The sequence below is a fragment of the Vespa crabro genome, chromosome 6, assembly GCF_910589235.1.
Source record: "Vespa crabro chromosome 6, iyVesCrab1.2, whole genome shotgun sequence".
NCBI classification, from domain to species: Eukaryota; Metazoa; Arthropoda; class Insecta; order Hymenoptera; family Vespidae; genus Vespa; species Vespa crabro.
The window spans coordinates 2286839-2312500 of NC_060960.1; the positions used below are offsets into that span (position 1 = coordinate 2286839).

At 30.6% G+C, this 25662-nt stretch overlaps 1 protein-coding gene across 2 annotated transcripts in view; it reads left to right on the forward strand.

The window, feature by feature from the left end:
- The first annotated feature begins 80 nt into the window (after positions 1 to 80).
- The window catches only part of LOC124425106, a 106802-nt gene continuing 81220 nt past the window's right edge, over positions 81 to 25662 (forward strand). For both annotated transcript variants that reach the window (XM_046964983.1, XM_046964984.1), the window contains exons 1-2: positions 81 to 307; positions 3157 to 3935. In XM_046964983.1, coding sequence (XP_046820939.1) covers positions 3737 to 3935 — 199 coding nt within the window. In that variant the 5' untranslated portion in view covers positions 81 to 307; positions 3157 to 3736. The remainder of the gene's footprint in view (positions 308 to 3156; positions 3936 to 25662) is intronic.

Sequence of the window (25662 nt, forward strand, 5' to 3'; positions counted from 1 at the left end):
TCTTTTTTAAAATAGAAATGTGCGAATGAAGGAATTTTTATCCTCGAGAATTTTCATAAGTTCTTTTCTTCTTTATTTTCTCCTTTTTTGTTTTTTCTTTTTTTTTTCTTTCGTTTTTCTCTTTTCTCATTTCTCTTTTTTGTATTACGACTTCTCCTCCTATAAAATAAATGAAGGAACGACTAAGACTAGATAGTATGTCATTCGTGAAATTAAGGAAAAGCTCTGGCTGTTGCTCGGATATGTCGCGAGAGATGAGAATGCCGATAGAAATGGTGCTACTACGTGCGTGGAAAGCAAAAGAACGGTTGTATAAAAGATATAGAGAAAGAAATGGAGACAGATAGAAACATTGAGAGAAAGCAATAGAAATAGAGTCGTATGCCTATTCGAATGAATTGTTTGCTTTAAACGGGTCGACTTTTCCTCGTGATTATACGCGTTTAAACGTGCTTGTCAACGAGATGAACGAGAGAAGTGAGAGGAAAAAATACAATTAGAAAATGTAGAAGGACATGAGATAGAGTGGTTTAGGGGGAAAGGAAAAGAGAGAGAGAGAGAGAGAGAGAGAGAGAGAGAAAGAGAGAGAGAGAGAGAGAAAGAGAGAAAGCAAAAGAATTCACAGTGACAGAGACCGGACTATTACTGGAGTCGTTTCTTGTCACCAACGAACCTCTGACTCGTTTTTATCCTTTATCTCAGATTTGTCGACGTTGCTTGCGACTAAAGGATCCTCTTTCCATCCCCGTCCTTTTTTCTATCTTTCTTATCGGTGAAAAAAAATGCATTTACGAGACAAACATAAACGCTGACTATTTTCCAGAACAAACTATCTTTATATATATATATATATATATATATATATATATATATATATATATATATATATTTTTTTTTTTTCTCATCCTCTCTTTATTTCTCTCTCTTTCTGTCTCCATTTTTGTCTTGTACTTGTGATAGAAAATAATATGAGGATAGTTCGTTTTCATAAGACAATAAACTGCAAATTAGCTTGGAATATCTCATTGATAATACCGTTTAAAACTATACATATATTTGATTTTTTTTTCGAAAAATTATTGAACTATTGCAACGTATTAAAGCTGACATTCTCAAATCTTACGCCAATATCTTTAATGAATGGTTTTGATGAAAACGATAAAGAAGCGTTAACTATAGTAATCAAATAATATAATGCATGGGAGAAATAATAATAATAATAATAATAATAATAATAATAATAATAACAATAATAATAATTATAAACGAACAAATTAAAATTATAGGGAAATATAAGAATATGTATTTGAAAGTTTAACTTGTATTTAATTTTATAAACCATAAATTTAGATTTTAATTATAATATAAAAATAATAATGATATAATCATATAATGATATAATATATAATGATCGAACAAAAAACCGTTTATAATATTTCAAGAATTATTTCTTAATATATATCTTCAGTTTAACTAATTTAAAGTGTATTGAAATCGTTCATTTGCCATTAGGAACGTTTGCTCATTAAGGTTACTCAACGTTAATACGTTCGTATTTCTCGTTCTTCTTCCTCGTTCTAGAGTGTATTCTTGTTCGTTCATTAGACTCGTCTTAACTCTCGTTAGTTTTGTTAAGAGAAGTTCTGAAGGAAACCCAGAGGTCTAAAAGTTACTAAATAGGTACATTTCAAAGCCTGGACAAATTCGTGCATGGTGTTGTTCCTTTCGAAAATTTTGCGACGAAGTTGGAGGGCTGAACATCTTAGGAAATAGAGAAAAAGATCAAAAGAGAGAGAGAGAGAGAGAGAAAGAGAGAGAAAGAGAAAGAGAGAAAGAGAGATAGAAAGAGAGACAATTTTGCAATAAGACATAGGTAGAGACCGAGAGCCGAAGAGATAACTCGTCGAACGAATGGTTTATCGGTTTTCAATTTAGCCAGCCACACTTCAACGCTATCCTTCGCGACGCGGTATGATTATCTGGTGTGTATGTGTTCCTAAGCATATATCTAAACGTGTGTATGTGTGTGTGCACACAATAAACGCACACACACACACACACACACATACACATAGACACACACACAATAGTTCGGAAATTAACACTCAATTTTTGTGAGGCAGTTTTTATCTTTCTTTAAATGTTCAATGTAGTGTTCATGAATTATTGCTCCAACGTAAATTCACTTGAAAGTTATAAGATGGACAAAAAATTATTATACTATTCGTTCGATATATATATATATATATATATATATATATATATATATATATTTAATTATAAAACTAATAAATATATTGAAGAGTTGTATGGGATAATGCAAAATATATCGTTTCAATTAAACTATTATTCTTAAAATTATTAATATATTAATAAAATGTAAAACAGTTTTAAAATAACAATTATGAATCATGAACATAAAGTTTTTGATGACGAAGATAAAATTTTAGGAACACATTCTTTTTTCTTTTTTTATTATATATTCTTTTTTTATTATTTTTTATTATTTTTTATTATTTATATATTATTTATTTTTATTATCATTATTATAGACTTTGTTTGTCAACAACAATCAATATTGATTTTTTAAATCATTTGTTCAACTATTTTCTTAATCAAGGTTAAATATGCGCGTTAAAATAATTCATTTTCAGTTAAAGTTAATATTTTATCAATTTTCTGTATTTCATCATAAAAATTATTTTACGAACTTTCTTCTTTTCTTTTTTTATTCTGTCTTTTTTCTTTTTTTTTTTTTTTACTTTGTCCGTTTTACTATTAATTGATCAGAATAAAGCTCACATATTATATTTAACTCAATTCAATTTTACTCTCTCTTTCTCTCTCTCTCTCTTTCTCTCTCTCTCTCTCTCTCTCTCTCTCTCTCTCTCTCTCTCTTTCGAATCGACATCCGAAAGAGACGCACAGTTTTCGGCATTTTTTCTTCACGATCGGTTCCACAAATCGACGCACGTCGCGAACGGGGATACATCGGTTCGAACGTCGCACAGTAAATTATTTTTTGCTTCGTTATCTCGTCATTTTTGTCCTTTTCTCTCTCTCTCTCTCTCTATTTCTCTCTCTCTTTCTCCTTCTCTTTCTCTCTATTTGGTGGTAGTCGCGATACCACAATCCCTAAAATATTTATGCGCATAGATATCGCTATCATGTGCGTCGGATCGTACGTTCAATACGATAGAACACACCGAATCGATAATATCACGTTCGTTCGAACGTCTAGCAACGTGACGTGTCAAGCTCGAAAATATACATAAATAGTATGTGTACCAACAAAACCAGTGGTCTTTCAAAGTCAGAAGGAACGTAAAATTCTCAGAAGTATCTCTTCGATTATCGACTATTATTACGTCTAAATACGATCAAAGATATAAACTAAAAAAAAAAAAAAAAAAAAAAAAAAAGAGAAAAGAAAAAAAAAGTAAAGGTACCAAAATAATATAAAAGAGAAAAAAGATAAACGACATTCAGTGCCGATGAGAGTGTATCGTGAGTACGAGAGATAATAGTGTGATAAGAATTTTGGTGTCGGTGTAAAAATAGAGTTAAGTAAAAATTCATTGGCTTGTGCGTATCGACTAGCATGTGCAGTGTTTTTGTCAACCATTTCTTTTTGTATTGTTTTTAATAAAATCGTTATCTTTAACGTGGCTGGGATCGTGAACTCCGTTATCGATCCGCTCAGCGGAACGAACGCGAATTGTCAAGCGATAAATGAATGTTGTTACGCCGGCTAGTCGTGATCGTGACGGTGAAGAAGAAGAAGAAGAAGAAGAAGAAGAAAAACAAGAAGAAGAAAAAGAAGAGAAAGTCAAGGCACGTTAGCATCACTCGATTTAAATTCATAAATGTGCGAGAGGAGGAGCCCACAATGGTGGCTCGAGTCCCGCAACAAGTTCTACTGCTACTCGTACTCGGTAAGTAGAACCAGAATTCCCTTCCTCTCTAAATTTAGGCTTTTCGCCCGGGTTACTACGATCGTTCAGCAATACCTTGATAGTACATCGAAAGTCTACGATTTTACGAGTTTATTCAAGGAAACTTTATGAAACCTCTATGTGTCGCTTTTTATATATTTTTTATATGAAATAGGAAAGGGGTAGAAGAATGCTACTTAACATTTTCGTCAAATGAAATTTTTACAAGTTTTGTATATTTGATTTCTTTTTGGTGAAATGTAAAAAAAGAGAAAGTGCAGTAAACAAACAAAAATGCAAAATTCAAAGCCATTCCAATGTAAACGTCAATAATCTTGTTATTTTTTGTTGAAACAGAAAGATTCTGTATAGTGATCATATACACGGTACGTTTATTTTAATACAATTTTAAACTCTTTATTATATATACATATATACATACATACATACATACACACACACCCACACATATATATATATATATATATATATATATATATATATATATATATATAATGCTTTAAGATTTTACAGTCTAAATATGTACACTTGTTCTGCTTGGATAAATTCTACTTTACGTCGGTTATAATTGTAATTTTCTTGTGCTAATGAAATATACAGAATAGGAACAAGCTTATTCGAAGAAAGACAGTGTAATTTACAAGGAAATTGTAATTCGAGTAGTGTTACGTTGCTCTTATGTCTTAAACACGAAAACTCGCGTTTCTAGTTTCTACGTTACTTTTTTCTGTTTCTCTATCTTTCTTTTTCTCTCTCTCTTTCTCTCTTTCTCTCTATCTCTCTCTCTCTCTCTCTCTCTCTCTTTTTCTCTCTCTTTTTCTTTTTATCTCTGTCTTAAAAAAAAAAAGAGAAAAACAGAAGAAAAAGAGAGAAAAAGAGAGGCAAAAAAAAATAGGTAGAACCGACGTTATAATCCGGTACTTTTGGAATTCTTGTTTCCGTCACACTTTTCATCACACGCCCTTGATCTCGTTTCCGGAAAAAGATTTCGAACTTCGTGTTATTTCCTGATTTTCTTTTCCTTTTCTCTTCCCTCAATCGTTTTAAAACTCAATGTTGAAAATGAAATGTCTCGTTTTTTAAAATCATCTCATTAATTTTTCTTTTTCTTTTTCTTTTTTTTCTTTATCTTTCGTTTTATTTTTCTCTTCGAAGCGAGACTTTATTTCTTTTTATATTTATTTTTCTCTTCTCGAAGTGAGACTTCACTTTTCTCTTTAAATATTCTCTAGAAATAAAGAACTATTGATCCGAATCTTTGAAATGCAATAACATGAAAGTAATAGTGGGACTTTAATTAACCAGCCTCTCGCGACAAGGATAGAAATGAATAAAGTTTCATCAAAGAACAATAGCAAAGAGGTGTTGAAAGACCGACGTTTAAGGAGAACAAGAAAGGAACCTGTAGTTTCGTTCTTGATAATCAAACGGAGCGAGTAGTGAGTACCTATCTCTAGTCAGACGTTCCAAAGAGTTCAATCATGCGTAATGATAACCCCTTCGAACGCAATACAAAGTGAGTACCAATAGCAATTAGAGTCTAATTTTCTTACGACTTACGTTGTATGCATTGCTATTTACAATATTTACTTTCTCTAATGTCTGACCATATCGTAAATAGTTTTACTAATGAAATACAATCTGATAAAATTGATCAGTTTATTTCTTTATTCAATGATGTTTACGTTGGAAATATGTTTTGCCCATTCGGAAAAGTTTATTTGTCTTTATTTATATTACAAATTATATTTAAACATCGCTGATTCTATAATATATACTTATGTATGTATGTATATATATATATATATATATATATATATATATATATGTATGTATGTATGTATGTATTTATTTATATATGTATTTATTTTCGAAGACTTTTCTCAATCAGGATAGCAAGTAATATTTTATATAATATATCAGCGAAATTTGATTTATTTTGATCTCTAAGGGGAACGTCGGTTTATCGTCTGTAAGCGAGATATAGTACTTAAAAGGAGTATATAAACTAGAATGTTATATACATGTGAATGAATATATACATACACTTATGCACATTTATAAATGTAAAGCATCATACATTCATAACTTTTATCCGAAACGAGTAGTAGGTAAAAGCATTGAAGAAAGAAAAAAAAACAAAAACAAAAAGAAAAGAAAAAAATAACAGAAGGTAAGGATGATTAGTCTAATTTTATCGTTATCGCCGTTTTTCCAAACGGTCATTTCTTCGCTACTTTATAAACATGAGAACTGAAAAATGCCACGTCGTCAAAGAATATCGCGTGAAAATTTTCACCGCTCCATTTCACCGAGTTCATATAATTCCATGATATTAAAGGTGGTGAATAGAATGGTGAAGGAGAGATGGCAGAACGGGGAGGAGGTTTAAAAAGCCTCTCGTTTTCCTTTTATGCATTCGAAACGACGTCCTTTAACTCAGTACGCAAATATTTAGGTAATAATTATATAGTGAGAAGTGATAGAAATTGTTTATTTCTAAAACTAATAATAATAATAATAATAATAATAATAATAATAATAATAATAATAATAATAATAATAATAATAATAATACAAGAACAACAACAACAATTATAACAACGATTATTATACATACTCTAATTATTTGTTTACATAACGTTCGAATAGTTCATATATAATTGATGACAATATGTTAAATATAAAGAATAAAGAGTGATCATAGTATCGAAATGCGATAGTATTCCGCATCATTAATTGTCTGTACGCATTCGATAAACAATTCGGTACAGCCGCTTTGGCCAATTTGTGGGTTTACGATCCGGCGTCAGTTTTCGTTCGATAGGTCGATTAAACGGTTTATCGACGCGCGAATGGCACATTATTTTCGTGAAAAGCGACTTTTCCGGCTGGTTATATTATGTTTTACGTGAATATTATTTGTAATTAAAGATGCGTTATTTGATCTCACATTTGCGATAGTTGATTGTCGTAAGTTTATTTTAATGTTTACGACAGTCATATTTAGCGTCTTTGTTCGAATTTAATTTGTAATACGTAATGCGATACTATATTAGTTGATCAGTTTTTAAAAGCAAAAAAGAAAACAAAAAGAAAAAAGAAAATAGATAAAAAGCAAGGGAAAAATATTGGAACAATCAATTCGAACTGTTCCCAGTCTAAATGTAACGAAAAGTTCCAATATAAAATATTATAGGTGGTGCGATTAAATAACAAACTACGTTCCGATCTTTCGACATGCACTGATACTTGAAAATACATTATTGTGTACAGATTCTATTGATTTCATGAATTTTATGAATACATCTTCGAACGCAATATGTAAATTACTGTGCAACGTTGCTCGTCGATATCTGCCACATACGAAAATACTAATTTTCGATCAAATTGACAAACGCATCCGCAAGAAGATAGAAATTGATAGGAAATGCTTCATATACGTAAACTATTTTCCATATTCATACTTTTTATATTATATGCAAGATAAATAATTCAAATGCATAACTCTATCTCTCTCTCTTTCTCTCTCTCTCTCTTTCTCTCTCTCTCTCTCTTTCTCTCTCTCTCTCTCTTTCTCTCTCTCTCTCTTTCTCTCTCTATCTCTTCCTATATTTTTATAGATTACAAGTAGTAGTTTTCAAAATGGATCTAACAACAAAGTGGTAAACTCGAAAATGACAGATCGATCAAATTTCAACGTTAATCGATCACAAGACTGCACTTTCTGAAGATGATCGACGCTTTAGAAGTTTCCTTTGAAGATTCAACAGTTTTCGCGAGGCAGAGGACGGCCATTAGTCAACCGTCGAGACGGAAACATCGATACGCTTTCGTCCGATCATTGAGAATGTGCATACGGTTCCAGCCGCATCGTTAATACGTTCGGAAACACTCGATAAACGAGGCTACATCGTTCGCCGCAGCCACGCGTGCTGATCGACTTTGGCCAATTTGCGGATTATACCGTAGTTTCGATCGTTTCAATCGGACAGCAAGCTGCTCAATATTGCAGTCGTACTTCTCTTCTACTACTAAAAGCTTCTCTACAATCTAGAATTTAGGGAATGCTTAGATTATCGACCTTTGACAAATTTAAATACGTATGCATTCGGTGAAACGTTTTAATTAATTTCAGGTAATAATAGAATTTTAATTACGCTTCTAACAGAGTATTTCTTTTTAATTCTCATTAATGTTTAAATGCAATTTTTATCAATGCGTTACATTGTCGAAATAATGTTATCTTTTTTTTTACAATTCCATGAATTCATTGTCAAATGTATATTAAGAGTATATACATATATATATATATATATATATATATATATATATATATATATATATAGAGAGAGAGAGAGAGAGAGAGAGAGAGTATCTTTTTTAAAACTGTATGAAAGTTTTAACGAAAAAAAATAAAAAGAGAAAAATCTCGTCAGGAACGAAATTACGTTCGTTCTTTCATAGATGAAATCCACCATTTGCAATACTTCTGAAAGTCATAAGCCGTTTTTACCTTTTTCTGCATCTCTCTCTCTCTCTTTCTCTCTCTCTCTCTCTCTCTCTCTCTTTGTATATATATATATATATATATAACTAAGGATATCCTTCTGTTCGAATCATACCAAGTAAGTCCATTATCGGTTAAAAGTTTCGTTAGTGCCTTGCACTACCATCTACAGCGGAAGTTGTATCTCGTTGGTAGGTTCTCGCTTCAATTCTGCATCTCTATCGTTTACGATAAAGATAGAAAGATAGAAAGATAGAAAGAGAGAGAGAGAAAGAGAGAGAGAGAGAGAGAAAGAGAGAGAGAGAGAGGAAAGCGATACAGAATCTGAACGTAACGATATCGAACATCTTTCCTTTTTCTCTCTTTCTCTCTCTCTCTCTCTATCTCTCTTTATCTTTTTCTAGTTTTCTCTTCTTAGAAAATGCTCGATCTCGTTGACTTACTTTGTTCAACAAGAACAAAACTTTTCCCTCGCGAGAAGTTCACCGTCGGTATCGTCTTATTTCGCGATTTAACCATTTCGAGATCGGAGCTATCGGTTTCGAAACTTTCAATCTCCACGATTACATTAAATCCAAACGATTTTAAAAGATCTTTACACGATATCTTGCTCCTTTACGAGTTATATATTCGGAAAGGTCTTAGCAATATGGTCAAATATTACTAAAAATATTATACAAGAATACATAAGTATTATGTAGTATCGAGTCGAGTAGAGTGAGAGAAAGAAAGAGTACCTATCGAAGATTTTAATCCTTTAATTTTATTTTTCAAATGAATTTAATTCCAACGAATGAACTATTACATCCAAGGTCTTATACGTATATTAAAGCCATTCAAGGTACAACGATCTTCAACTCTTAATGCTATTAATATTCTTGAGTTTGTTCTAATGCCAAGAGTAAGGTCTGAAATATACAAGGCGGTCTATTTTAAAGTAACTAACCGATTAAACGTCCAGAAACGTATTCTCTTTCTCTCTCTTTTTCTTCTCTTCTTTTTCTCTTTTTTCTCTTTTCTCTTTCTCTCTCTCTCTCTCTCTCTCTCTCTCTCTCTCTCTCTTTTTTCTCTTTTCTCTCACTTTCTCTATCTATATATCTATCTATCTATCTTCACCTCACTCTCGAAGTTGCTAATTTCCACGTAGAAAAGTGGAACGATAATCGACACGAAAATGGAACGTCCAATACAGAAACGTATACCCAGTGGTACACTAAAGAGACTCACGTGATTTTGCGACTTGTGTAAAACGCTTAACGAAACTGCGATCGCTCGTTGCTCATCAGTTGTAGACGATACGTTAACAAAAACGTAAAACAATTTTATCATTGTGATTTCCCACGGTGGAGAAGTGTGTAAAAAACGACAGAAAGAAAGAGAAAAAATAAAAAATAAAACGAAAAAGAAAAAAGAAAAAGAATAAATACATAATCTGATATTTCAGAAGAGTTCCGAATTAAATCAACCGACGAATTATTTTATTTCATTAAGAGCCCTTAAGTACACAGAAGACTCTCGTTTCTTATTTCATCGTCCTGTGATTCTCTCTCTCTCTCTCTCTCTCTCTCTCTCTCTCTCTATCCCTCTCTCTCTCTCTCTCTATTTCTCCCTTGAGGTTGAGTATTAGATCCATCGTACGATGGTTAGGAAGCAATCAAATTACGATGAGATGAGTCGTGAGAGTTCATCATATTCTTGTTAAGCTGGCTTAAGCTGATAAGACAACTTGCGTCTATCTCTCATCCTCTATTCTATTTCTATCTATATCTTTTTATATCTATCTGTCTCTTTCATTACTCTTCTCTTTCCTCGATCGTTGGTTTGTCTTCTTTTTTAACGCTCATCCTTGTGATTTTCTAAGCAGTAAAACAAATAGTAAGGAAACACTTACAATAAGAACAGTTTTTATAATTACGCTACTTAATATTATTCTCTATGTACTGTGTTTTATAGCATGTTTGAATTGATTTAAGCATTCTATTAGTACTACGAATTTTATAAAAAGAATAATGAAAAGAAAAATATGTAGAAATATATATGTATATATTATTAAGTTAATAAAAATATAACTAGAAAAAATATAAGTATATAAATATTAAATTAACAAAAATATAAGAAAAGCAATACATCGAATCATTAAAGAACACAGTAAATTTTTTCAACATTTTCATATACATTTCTTTAAGATAAATTAAACATCAAGCGTCTAATCGCGTTTGCTGTTTCATTAATTTCAACTACTTTTACAAGGTCGCTTCTTTAATATCTAATGTATATTGATTTCCTCGTCGGAGTTTCTGATTGTTCATAAATATTTTTTTTTAAATATCCTAATTAACATTCCTTATACAATGCTGCGAATAATAATCAAGTATATATATAAATTAAAATTAATTATACAATCGCGACTTTTCTAGGCCTAAAGGATGTTTTTCGAAATTTCACGTTGGATTATTATGATCGTATGCCACGTATATTGGTCAAACTGTTTAAAATGTCAACAGATGTGGCTAACGCTAATTACTCAGTACATAACAGCCGGCAACCACAATACAACCCTATCGAAAATTACGAGTTTAGCATGCTCTCTCTCTCTCTCTCTCTCTCTCTCTCTTTCTCTCTCTCTCTCTCATTTTCTCTCTTTCACTCTGTTTAATGCAAAACGAACTAACTGCATGAACTTTATACATATAGGTATACAATTACATATACATACGTATGCATATGTATCGACCTATATAATTGTACATAGAAATATAAGTATATACCTATATACGTATATTATAGGAAGCAGCACGTTTAAATTCGGTATGTTATTCGGAAACATTTAATAAGTTTCCTTCAGTTCATTATCATAATTATCAAAAACTCATTAAAATTTCGAACATCCTTACATATTATCGATCGAACTCAAATTAAATTATTGACTTAAAATTATGTTATTTGTGTACCGAATCTCATATATATATATATATATATATATATATATATATATATATATACATATATAATGTTATTATCAGATAATATTTGCAAAATAACAAAAACAAATGTAAAAAGATATTTAAGAAAGAACAAAAAAGAAATGAGAGAAAAATAAAATAAAGAAGAAAAAAAAGAAAAAAGAAGGAAAAAGAAAAAAAGTCGAGAAGAGCTCGTAAAAGTAGCTCGTCGTTATTTTTAGTCTTATATCCAGTTCTCGATATCGACCAAGAGAAGAGAATATTATGGCCTGTAAAACTTTTCTCCCTTTTTCGTAGGTAATTTTATTCGAGAAAAGAGTCATTTCGTGGGCAGAGAACAGCCACCATCGAACGAAGAAGAGACGACTATACAGCCTTGTTCGATATCGTCATTGACATCGTAATCGAGCTGAAACTTTCTGACGACTTTTCTTTCTCTTGACATTTTTTTCTTTTCTTTTCCGTTTTTTTTTTTCTTTTCTTTCGTTACTTTTCCCTTTCTTAGTACAAACAGACACGTAAATGGCATCTTATTTCTCTCATGACGCCCAACGTTCTCTAAAGATTTCAATATGATGGAAGGTAAATCTTTTTAAAAGAAAAAGATCGTGAGTTTTTTACGAAGTATATAGTCCAAGTATACATATATGGTAATAATACATTTACAATGCACATTCCTGAAATACGGTTGGAGTAAAGGATGACTTGACCTCGGTTTTAAAATCTGAAATAACATGTCTAAAAGAGAATAACAAAATTGTATGACCGTAAAAGAATGTAATTCCTTTCGGTTAGCCCGGAAGCAATTACTTGGAGAGAATGAAAAGGAGAAAAAGAAGTCGGTTAGGATGAGATTCCTTGCCATGTTAATTCTTTGTACGGTGTGGTTTACCATGAAAATCAACGGTTAATCTCTGAAAACAAATTTTATGAGTATTTTCTTTGTACTTTTTTGTATTAAGTAAGATTTTACGAATTTTTTTATTAGATCAAATTTTTTTATTTTATAATATAAATAATATATAAAACTACGATTTATTCTGAGAGAAAAAAAATAAATATCTATTGGAATTTAATCTATATTATTTCAATAATGTTGCTGTTCCAAAGTAACGTTGAAAGAGTTGATAGATTATTGTAAATAATTTTTTTTATTTCTTTTCTTTCGTTTTTTATTTTGTTTTGACATACGGGTGCATAAAAAATACTCCGAAAATAATCGAACGATGTTGAAAGTAATACAGATATAACGTTTATCGAAAAAATTCATTTCTATCATAGAAGAAAAACACTCTTGATTAAAAAACGTTAAAATTGTAATATGTATGTGCTGTCATTCGCTAAAACTATATTGTTATTGATCTTAATATTATGGATAATAAATAGTTGAATAAAAATGAGATGTCATTGATTTTCAATCAAACTAAATTTTTATAAAACATCGAATTTACATCTAACAATTTTCATCTAACAATTACATCTAACAATATAAGTATTCGCTTATATGATAATCGAAATAATGCACTATATGTTTCTAATCGAAACGAAAATCGATCGTTAAAATTCTAAAACTAATTCTATCAAGATCACAAAAGAATTCAACGAATTGGAACGAAATTGAAATCATTCCGCAACGTAAGAAGAAACGATTTCCTTCTGAAATATCTTATCTAAATCCACGAAGTAGTTTTTCAATAGCTTCTGTAGCTAACGTTGCGAGAAATTCGGAATTCCGATAACGTGGCATCGGCAACAGATCAAACTCAAATTAATAGGCCGAATGTCGATGTCGTTCGATGTCGTTTTGTTCGACGCTGTCGTTTCCCTGCGAATCGTTTCGCCGGTAGTGCTCGATATTTTTGGCCGATTGCACGATGGTCCTTTCGTTGCGAACGTCGTTTGTGGTTTTACGAATTGCACATCCGAAAACGTGATATTTTTTTATTTTGTTTTTATTTTTATTTTTTTTCAGTTCTTTTTCTTCCATGAAAAAGAATATCCAACAATGGGATATACAATATTTCGATCGATAGAATATTTAGTATGCTTTGTTAGAATAATTGTGTGTAAAGTTACTAAATATGATTATACGTAGATACGTATATATATGTAAAATAATATAAAATTATTGTAACTACTCACGTATGATGATATGTAAATGATAGCATACGTTCAAGTTTTACAAGAATTAAGTAGAACGTTGAATGTAACATGGATAAAAGTTTCGAAAAGAAGAAATAGTTGTTTTAACCGCGTAACCAAAGTTCTAAGGGAAAATTCGAGTTCAGATCCAGTCGCGAAACAATTTCAAAGAAATATGGAAGAAAAAGGGAGAAAGGAAAAGAGAGAAAGAAAAAGGGAGAAAGGAAAAGAGAGAAAGAAAAAGAGAGAGAGAGAGAGAGAGAGAGAGAGAGAGAAATGTTATGGCTCACGGTATTCATAAATAGTAGTGCATAAGAGTACCGAAAGTGGATTTTCTAGGCTAGACCTTTTGAAAAATGAAGCTTTTGTAAACATCTCTGAAGGTCGACGTGAAACTCTCAAGTCTTTTTTGTACTTTTACGTTCTTAAGCATCATCTTTATTCAATGTGAGAATAAAAATAGACTCGACTATCACAAATTTATTTACACGTTAAATAAATACAAATGATCTTTTGATTTTGACGCTGACAATAATTCGATTTTCAATGTTGTCAGTTTAAAACTATACAAAATCGTTTTATCGTTCTTTTATTTATTTTATATATCTCCAATTTTTTATTCTCAGTGAATAATCCTTTTATCGTTTCTGTTTTGTGTTACAAAAGGACAAACAGGAAAACAAGCTAACAAGCGTAACGTCATTCTAACGCTTAATATTGCCAGAGGCTTTCTCTGCATTGCAAACCTTAGACATCTAGTTTACACTCTTCGCCTTTAAACCTCTTTTGCTTTCTCTTCAATTCATGTCTATTGTTTTGCTATACTCTTATCTTTTGTATTTTACATATGTTTTAAGTCATAAATTGACGATAAGGAATTTCGTTTTTGGATAAATAATTTTTTTTTATATCACTATAAATATTTCTTAATAATTACGTAGACTCTATTCTAAAGGCTTATAATTATCGATACAAAAATTTGAAATATATCTTTAAATTTTATTCGCTCTTTTTCGAGCTTACTTTCGTTCTTTTTTCTCTTTTCTTCTTATCTTGCCAAATAACTTTTAATCTTTTAATTATTTTCAAATGAAACGTTCGACTTATTGACTTTTAGAGATCTAAAATCAATAAATTGCGAATATATATATATATATATATATATATATATATATATATATATATTCGTTCGAGTTGGTTTTACATTTCTATTACACTTTATACCTCGATTGAAATATAATTTAATAACGTAATTCGCCAAAGTTCGTATTACATGATTTAACATACCACTCGCTCGTGAATTTCCGATATTGGGGAAATAATTTAAGCGTTGAAACTAATCGCATGTGAAACGTATCTAATGCTTGAACACTTCTATTTAATCGTAAACGTTATATCCATGAATGATTATAGTGGAAATATTTTTTATTTAAGCATGAACGTATAAAAGAGAAATAACCAATAGACATACACATACATATATACATACATATAAACATACATACATACATACATACATACATACATACATACATACATACATACATACATACATACATACACATATATATATATATATATATATATATATTCGACAAAAGAATATATCTATGTAAAAAAATATATATATACACATATGTACGTACATTCTACAAAGAAAAAAGATACTTTTAGCGACCATGCCATTCACGAGATAATTGCATCGCGTTAACGAGATTGTTATCATTCAAATAGCAACAATAATACTGCAAATTCGAGCGAATTTCGAACACAAAAAGAAAAAGAAAAAAGACAACAAGCGCCACTTGGAACGCTCAGAAATGAGCGCATCTATTTTCAGACGACGACGTTGCGTTTATGAAGCCAGCCGATTAATCATCAGGCCGACAGGACCATTTACATCGACCGATGATATAGAAATAATTCTTTTTCTTTCACGATTTCGCGAGAATTCTTCCATAATCGTTAATGATAAAAAGGTTGAATAAAAAAATTCTCTTATTAATGTGTTATTGAAAAAATTGGTATCGATTTCATTGATTATTTTTTCAACATTTGAAGAACATTTGATATAGTAAATATAGCGATCCTTAAACGTATCCTCGTGTAAAAGTTTAATCAATTAAATGAATTGAAAATGTGTATACGTTTACTTAAGCGATTAAGAATTTAGACTCTAAATGGAAAAAAAAATTATAGAGCACAAATTATCAAATCAATTAATCTATCTATATAGATATCAATATAGAATATTTATTAAAAATAGTTAAAATAGTTGTGAAATTCTCTTAATAAAGCAATCATGTTTGAGTCAATAAATTACTTCAAAATTTACGAGACTCGAACGTATTCATTCCTCATATTGGAAATCCGTTCATCGAGAATTATTATCAGAGGCTAGGAAGCCGTCGCGCTTATTGAGAAAACGCAGAGCGATTTCCGGCAGGTCAGAGACACGTTTCCGGCCAACAAACTCGCGTACACACGTTTGCTCCAAAACGTGATTCGCTCGAACTTCTCTGTTATCGTTTAAATGTATACATATATTTAGATGCATAGATATGTGCGCACACATGTTATATGTAGATTATGTTTACGTATATACAGGTCTGCAAGAGCATGTAAAATTGGACAGTCGGTGTAACAAAGCATAGAATTGTAATTGTTTCATCCCCCAACCAATTCTCCCATGCTCTCAACGCGATCCTATTGTTCCTTTTACGAATTTCAAACCTCGAAGCCTGTCGCGAGAAAGTGATGCTTAATCTACACTCATAGATCGCGTTCTCTCATTTCTTTTTGTTCTCGTCTAGACCAAAACGTGCGGATATTGTCGACGCTATCGCATATTGTTCGTGACAGGTCACAGAAAAAGGGAAAGAAATATCAAAGGACCGTTTAACTTGATATTCCATTTTATCTCACAATTTATTCTTCAAATTGGAGGTCATTGTAAGTACAATGGAAAGAACGTTTTTATAGTTTGTACCATCATTCCCATCTTTTTTATTTTTTCATTTACGTTATACTTATATCATTTGCGATAAAAAAAATATATTTAAATTTATCATATAAATTTATTTGTAATTTGTTGAAAGTTGAACGATAGTAAACTTTTACTTCAAATATTTATATGAGATAGATTATTTACTTTCTATATTGATATTAATCGATTATTCCAGCTTAATGATGGTTTTCTTTTACGAAAGAGACCTCAAAGAAAGTAAATCTCTAACGAATTTCAAAATATATGTATATATGTATATTATTATTATTATTATTATTATTATTATTATTATTATTATTATTATCTTTATCATTATTATTTAGTACATTGTTTAGTTTATTACAAATATGATGGTATTTAAGAAAGGAGCGAAAGCATTGTTTTTACCACAAGATGTCGTCAACATTACGAGTGAAGTTGTTTAATAAAATTCATTAGAATTGTAAGATCGTTTGTCGCGACCCAACATTATAATTTACAGGACTGCTTTGTTCGCGTCTCGACGGAGCGCATTATCGTTTCGTCTCGTCAACTTGAGCAAACTTTCTACCTTTCTCTTTCTCTTTCTCTGTTTTTTTTTTCTTTTATGTATGAAATTTATTTGTAGCGCTAATGAGAAATAATTCAAGACGATGCTGGTATCTTGTTTGAAACAAGAACATGACGCGAGATACCAGAACGAAAAATAATTCTCATATTCGGAGATAATTTTCAACAGAAAACTGAGGAACATTTATCATTTCCTCTTCGTTTCGCTTTATCGCACGACTTAATTCGTAGTATCTAATTTCACGATCGATGAACACGCTCTAGTATTGGATAGTATAAATTTTCTTTAACGAGATGGTAACCGCCATTTTCACGAAACTTAATGAGCAATCGATCGTGTTTCTTCTCGTTGAAAAGTCGTTAGAAAGATCGATTAATGAAAAATCATCTAATTATCATTAAGTCATCGTTAATATGAAACTAATTCTTTCTGAAATGTAATATTCAAAATTTATTAATAAATAAATTATTAATAATTAATTAATAAATCTATAACTAATGAAAAATTAAATAAATATGAGTATTATAAATTACTTTAGATTAAACTTCTTATCGTTTTTAGAGACTTAAGGCACTTCTAACATATATCGTATCTACGCACAGCCATTTTCCCATCTAAACTTCGGGGAATCTGTTTTCTCGGTAAACACGTCTTAATAAACGTTTTCACTTCCTCTAAAGAAGATGTAGAAGACATCTGATGTTTCTTCGAAGTCGCTCGTTTGTGAATATAAACAATGGATCTTTTAAACTAACCTCGTTGAGTAACCACTTTGCTTTGAGCTCCCTTTTCTCTCTCTCTCTCTCTCTCTCTCTCTCTGTCTCTGTATGTTTCTCTCTCTCTCTCTGTCACTCTGTCTTTTTCTCTCTCTCCCTCTCTTTCTCTCTTTCTGTCTATTTTTCTTATTTTCTTTTTCTATATTTCTTTTTTCTTTTAAAGTCGTTCTAAAGCGATATTAGAGAAAATGAGATTTTGAAATAAGTGAAAGCAATACCAAGAGTATTTCCATTCGATGGAACGCACGAATTTCAAATTCTGCTTTTATTCTAAAGAACAATAGAACGATATAGAGAACTATAATTTAGAGGAAAGACGCGTAATGCACTAGGAGGATTACGTCAAGCTTGGAATTTATTCGATACATTTTTCTCATCTTTCGATATGTAAAACATAAAAGAAAGAGAAAGAGAAAGAGAAAGAGAAAAAGAAAGAGAGAGAGAGACAGAGACAGAGAGAAAAAGAGAGAGAGATATATATATAAGATGTGTAGAAGATCGTCTCAACATCCTCTCTACTTGATTTACCGCAAGTTCGCATTCTCGAAAGTGCCATACTTACGAAGAGTAAGATAGCTCAGGGTCTCTGACTATGCGATAGTCTAGAAGGAACTGATACCAGTAGAATTCAACATGTATCGTGACTACGACGAAGGAATTTTGAGAATTCGCTTTCATTCGCTTTAGCATTTGTGATATGAATGATAAAGGGGTTGTAGATAGCAAGAAATATTGTATAAAAAGTACTTATAATTTATTTTAACCTGATAATAAAAAAGATATTCAATGTGTGTGAATGTAAATTTATGAAATTTATTTTAATTAAAAATAAAATGGTTTTGAACAAAATAAAAAGCTATGAACGAATCAATGAATTGTTAAAAGATAAACTATCTTTTATTTATAGTAATTCGTATTGTTCAAATGTTATCTAATAGCGGATTTCATGCTAGTTAATCGATTATTCCAGCTTAATGATCGTTTTCTTTTACGAAAGAGACCTCAAAGAAAGTAAATCTCTAACGAATTTCAAAATATATGTATATATGTATATATATCATGTATATATATCATATATTTTATGGTTTATATATATCATATATTTTGAAATTCATTAAAAATTTACTTTCTTTGAGGTCTCTTTATATACACACACACACACACACACACACACAGTTATTATATGTAGAAAAGACGAAGCACATTATAATTAACTTACACTTTAAGTTGTACTATTACCATAATTAATATAATCACGGTTAATATAATCACGGTTATAGACAGTATAACATATCATAAAATAAGAAAGCAGATCATTTATCATTATTAACCCCATATATAAAATGAATTTTACCAAATATAATAATTCAATTAATCTTTATTTTCTCCGACAGTTTTTTCATAAATACATATAAACTTGATATGAAACGTTAGGATAAATCGTTTAATACATTCTTTTTAAAAGACTACGTTGATTTTGAGTAATACAAAAAAATAATAATAATAATGACAGTAATAATAATTGTATATAGACTTTAGAACTGCAAGAGACACGTTGTAGATGAAATATCTTCCACCCTTCTTAAATGTTTCTCTGACTCTCAAAGGAATAAGATGGTGAAAGCTTTTGCGGCTGAATAGGCTACAGATGAAAGGAAATCGAGGAAACTATCGTAGTCATTGCGCCTTGGCATTTCCATAAAGACGCTTAGAATCCAAAAGATTTTTTTGCTAAATAATAATTGAAAAAGAGAGAGAAGTTGAAAGGAAATGTACGGTTCGTTGATGAAAAATAAAAAGAAAAAAATAATCTGATTGAACTTTGTGCTATTAACCTATTTTATTATCACATATATCTAAGTGGTTTATTTTTAAATTATATATAATAATAATTATTATTTAAATTATAAATAATAATTGATTGCAAATGTATAGATATATCCATATATTATAATTTTTCTTACATTATCGTGATACTTATGAACGTTATCTTTTTGTTTTATTTAACAGATGACATTTAATATGAACAATATCATTATAAAAAGAGAAGGAAAGAGAAGAAAATAATTAATAATAATTAGAAACAAGAAAGAAAAGGAAAGATATATCTTCATTTCAAACACGAAGAAATTAAAGAAAGAAATTAAAGAATTAAATAAAAGAAAAAGTGGTACAATGTACTACTTTTGGTGTATTCTGAGAAACTTTCAAGTGGCTCCACACGATTACTGTTCTTTATAGCTTTCACGATGAAATCCTGTATTGGTCTTCCTCTCTCTTTTTCTCTTTTTTATTTTCTCTCTTTCTCTTTATCTTTTTTTTTAGTCGGTTGAATATTTTTTATGCGCAATATATTTCATACTCGATACATTTTCACTGTTCCCTTCACGGACATTTCTCTTTCTAGGTGCATTGATTTTAACGTGAAATTTGTTCGAGCGCATCGCTTAACAACGAGCTTCACTTTTTTTCATTTTACGGATATATGTATCTAGATGTATGTATGTATACCACGAAATCCGTTGAAAATGGAATTATAATTTGTTACTGACGCTCATCGTATTTCGTATAAATGATAATACGACTGCGATATAACGATATTGTTATACTGATCAAATTTTATAATAAAATAAAAATAATTGGAAAAAATGAAATATACCACCGATGAGCTTCTATAAAAATTGAAATGATTTTATATTAACTGATGAATGTTACATGATAATAATATTATGATATTGATATTATAATGATCATAATGATCATTATAAACCGTAATAAAAATTTTTATGAATTTCGAAACTGAGAAATAATAAAAAAAAAGAAGAAAAAGGAAACCTTACAAAAAATAACAATGAAATTGATACGATTTGTTTTAATGTTTAGAAAAAGAAAAAGAGAGGGAAAAAGAGAAAGAGAAAGAGAAAGGAAAATAGAGAGAGGGAGAGAAAGAGAGAGAGAGAGAGAAATAACAATACGACAAAATTTGTACTCGAAAAAGGCTGGCTTTCTAGCAATAGAGAAGACAAAAGATCACGACTCATAGTGAGTAAATCAGGAAAAGAGATAGAAAATAAAAAAAAGAAAACTAAAGGAAACTCGTAAACGAATTTTCTGTTTCTATCTCTCACTCTCCCTCTTTCTCTCTCTCTCTCTCTTCTTCTGTCTTCTGTGATTCGAGAGCTCGTTGAATTTAAGCTCCATACCGGGGATTGCAATCTCTTCTAGAATAGGTTAAAGCACGGCTTCGATTTCGAATTCAATAGGCTAAATTCCATGATCTGAAAAAGGAAAAAGTAAAATAAGCTTAAGCAATAAGATTAGATAATATGGAGTGTGCGTACATGTGCGTGCATATGAGAGACAGATAAATATAATAGATAGATACTTAAATAGATAGATAGATAGATAGATAGATAGATAGATAGAGAGAGAGGGAGAGAGAGAGAGAGAGAGAATGATAGAAACTAGTTTTACTCTTATATATCGATCGATTCTATGAGATCATATTTCTTGTACATTCATCTATTTCTGTTTTGTTTGTGCCGAATTTTCTTGAAAAGCTTTTCTTAATGAACCTTGAAATACGTTTTATAAGTGAACAACACGTTTTTACGAAAAAAATTATCATCAAATTTCGAATTCTATTTTTCTTTTAAATATCAAATATCTTTATTTCCGTGCAATATAAAGTTCAAAAAGTTTGGAAACTTTTTTACGAGAACTTTTTAAATGAAATTCATAGAACGTGCTTTAATAAAAATAAACGGATATCTATTTATCTGTGTACCTACTTATGCGAACCGGTTACGTTCTTATTACTTTCTTGCCATTGAAGATGGTAAGTACGTACTAGGGCAAGAGATAATCTCAGTTTATAGCGTTTTATTCGTCTATTCGAACACATCTCCTTTATACCAACCTTTCATAAATCCTTTCGTCTTCCGAAACATACCGTAACTCGTTTGTGGTCATCAATAAAATGAAATTTTACGTTGGGATATTATAAAGCATAGTTTGTTAGATGAAAATTGTATATATGTATATATCTATATATCACGTATATGTATTCACGATAACCAAATTAGCAACAATGAAATAGAAGATAGAGAGAGAGAGGGAGGGAGAGAGAGAAAGAGAGAAAAGGAGAAATTATTAATCGACCATTATTATGTATATTATATTACAAATTAGAATGCATAATGACAATACGTAGGTACATACTATATCTTGTTAGCTTTTGATAATTCTCCGATTAGGAGATTCATGTTCGTTAATTATAATGATCTCATAATTTTAATCTTATCAGGACTAATTAACGCGAACGTAAATGTCCACTTGTGGATATATTTAACGAACTTAAGTTAGTTTTCGAACGTACGAGTATTGTACTTAAATCAAAGAGTTTAAAAGGAACTGAAATAAGAAATTTTTATATATCTTTTCTTTTTTACTATATATATATATATATATATATATATATATATATATATATATGTATCTATATTATATATATATATATGTATATAAAATGTATCTATATTATATATATATATGTAAAGAAAGTATACTTTCTTCAGATAGATTTGCGTCTCATAACCCGCCCTTCCATTGTCCTTTATTATTTACAATTTCTTTTGTGACCTACAAACTGAGCCGTTAAGATTTGGAAGAGAAACGGACAGTATGAAATATAACGTAGAAGAGAAAAATAACACGAGAACTATAAGAAAATTTGTAATATATATTAAATAAGATTTAACATTGTGAATAATAAACGTAAATTGTCGTTTCTTTGTTCACAGGTAAGAGTAATTAAGAGCTAAGCATTAACTAACAAATAAAGATTTATCCCTTTGTTTACAGAGAAACTTATTTTCGTTTATCATCTCACCTTATCAATCCGAGATATTATATAGATATATATATATAATATATGTGTGCATGCCTATATATTGGAATGACGTTCATAAATTGTTATAGGTTCTTTATTGTTGTAATTATCATTAAATTTGTTATAAAGTAGATTTACTATTAGTCATTTTAAGGCTGAATGATAAAAGCATATTAGAAAATACGTTAGGTTCAAAATTCTCTCCCTTTTTCTCACTCACTCTCTCTCTCTCTCTCTCTCTCTCTCTCTCTCTCTCTCTCTCTCTCTCTCTCTGACTAGCAGTTTCTCTCTCTTTATGTGCCTTGAATATACAGGATATTAATATCGCCCTCTCGCTACTTCTCTCTCATGGTCCCTCTTCCGTTGCTCGTTTCTCTCTCTTTCTCTCTCTCTCTCTCTTTCCGTCCCTCTTTCCATCGTTTCTTCTTCGATAATATCGTCAACCTGTCGCCTGTTGCGTAATCAAGTAAAGTAACTAGTATAATCGTTCCTCGATTTTCTACAAAAGGGATTTACATTAGCGAAACTGCTTCGTAATATCTCGTTCATTCTCGAAAGTCATACAAATTGAAATATATCAAATAATCATTGTTCATACATTTTTTATCCTTTTCTCTCTTTTTTTTTCTTTTTTCACGAAAAATAAAATCAATATGGGGAAAATGTATTAATAAAATCGAATTATTGATTCAATGGAGGCTTCTTTGTCGCGGATAATCTGAAATATCGTGAAAGGTATACTCTCAATTCGGAACGTACATTATGCTATAAAAACGAGCGTGTGGACGACGACGCGAAGTTTTCAATGAAGACAATGGCACCTGGCTGCGAGCCATACGGGAGTAGTATACGTTGCCGAGTGGATCGTTCATTGTACGATATATTGCACAAGAGAGAGAGAGAGAGAGAGAGAGAGAGAGAGAGAGAGAGAGAGAGAGAGAAAGAGAGAAAGAGAGAGAGAAATATAACGATTAACTTGTACACATGTGAATGTATACGTGTCTATATCTGTATAATGGTGTACTAGCTTGACCCAATGAAAACGTTTCACAGTTTTTCATGCTTTTTCAACATTTTTCATAGGGAGACGTATTTTGATGTGGAACGATTTAAACAAACTGAACATTCTTTTTCGTCATCGCGAAATGAAAATATTGAATCGTTGGTCGACTAATAAAAAAATAAAAAGTTTTTCATTTTTTTTTTTTTTTTTTTTTTTTTTCTTTATTTTATACAATATAATATCTATATTAATGTAACAATGATCAATGATATGTCTGTACGTACACGATTAAACAATTTGAAAGATTAAATATTATATTTCATATCACGAAGCGAAGATATCGAAATTGTTTGAACGATAATAATTCTTAGTTAATATAATTAATAATTAGTTCTTTTTTTTTTCTTATATGATACAACACAAGGATAAAATGGCGATTGTGCTTTTTATCTTCGAAGGTTTACTTCAGAAATGAAAAAGATCTCGTTGGTTGTCATTGCCAAAAATAAAATTAATTATTATTCTCGGAATCGCCTTGGTACGCCATTAAAACGTGCGAGGAAGGGTGGAGTATGACGGCACGAGGTATACTCGTTTTGTTAATAGAGCGTTCCACGACATACGCGCCGGATTGACCCAATTCTTATTAAATTCCTGGCAGCCAAATCGATTCTGGCTCTATGTTTCGTCTGCTCGTATAAGCACAAGCGTCTTCTTCTATCCTATATCCATAAGATTCACAGATGAGAAAAAAAAAGAAAAAAAGAAAAAAGAAAAAAATAGAAAAGAATAGAATTCATTATCTCTTTCTCTATTTTTCTACCTTCGTATCTCTTTTGATCGTTTCATTATTCATCTTCCTTTGTTCTCCATTCTGACTAACGATATCAAGTGAAATTATTAAGCTAAATTAGCACGTTGATCCAAATTTTTGTTTTTTCTCTTCTTTTTTCTTTTGAAACTTTTTTTGAAACTTCGTATCAATGTTATTCATCAATGATACGTAAATTAAACGATTCGAAACGAATTGTTTTTACGAACGTATCAAAATGTCAAATAATTAAATCTGTAGCAGTCGAGATAGAATTGAGCTAGTTTTAACATAGCTAAGTATGTGCGTAGGTACATGTTCATATTACTATCTTTGACGTACTCACTTAATTTAATATCACTCGACATTGAAAGCTTCTCATAAAGATTCCTTCGTCTCTCATTATAGCGCATCGAAATTATTCGTCATTAAATTCCAAACAACAGAGACAGATGCACGAACAACGACGAACAAAGTAGAACTAGTATGCTGATTAATTGTTGAATCGATTCGTTAAGAGAGAGAAAGAGGGAGAGAGAGAAAGAGAAAATGCTGTAATACGATCGAATGTAGTCAATTTTGTTATACGTTCGAAAAGATTTGTCTCCTCTTTCTTTTTTTAAGTTTTACTTTTCTTCTCTCCTTCTCTCTTTCTCTCTCTCTCTCTCTCACTATTTCTCTTTGTCTCTCTTTTTACTTTTTTGCATTATTTTCTTCTTTTTTTGCTTTTTTAAATTCGGTTCACTGGTGGCCGATCGAATGGGAGGTAAATTACACCGAGAACGGCCTTTGTTCTCTAATGACACGATTTCCCCCTCTCTTTCATCTCTTCTCTCTCTCTCTCTTTCTTTCTCTTGTATTCTCTCTCTCTCTTTCTCTCTCTCTCATCGTGAAGTCTGGCGTAATACGAGTTAAACGCTCGCACAATGTCTCTCGCCTCTACTCGCATGCTTTACGAGACTTCCATTGAAAACTTTGATCAATGTTTATAGGAAGAACAGAGTTACTTCGTACGAAAAGTCATAGTGAAATTTAATGGTACGCTGGATATAG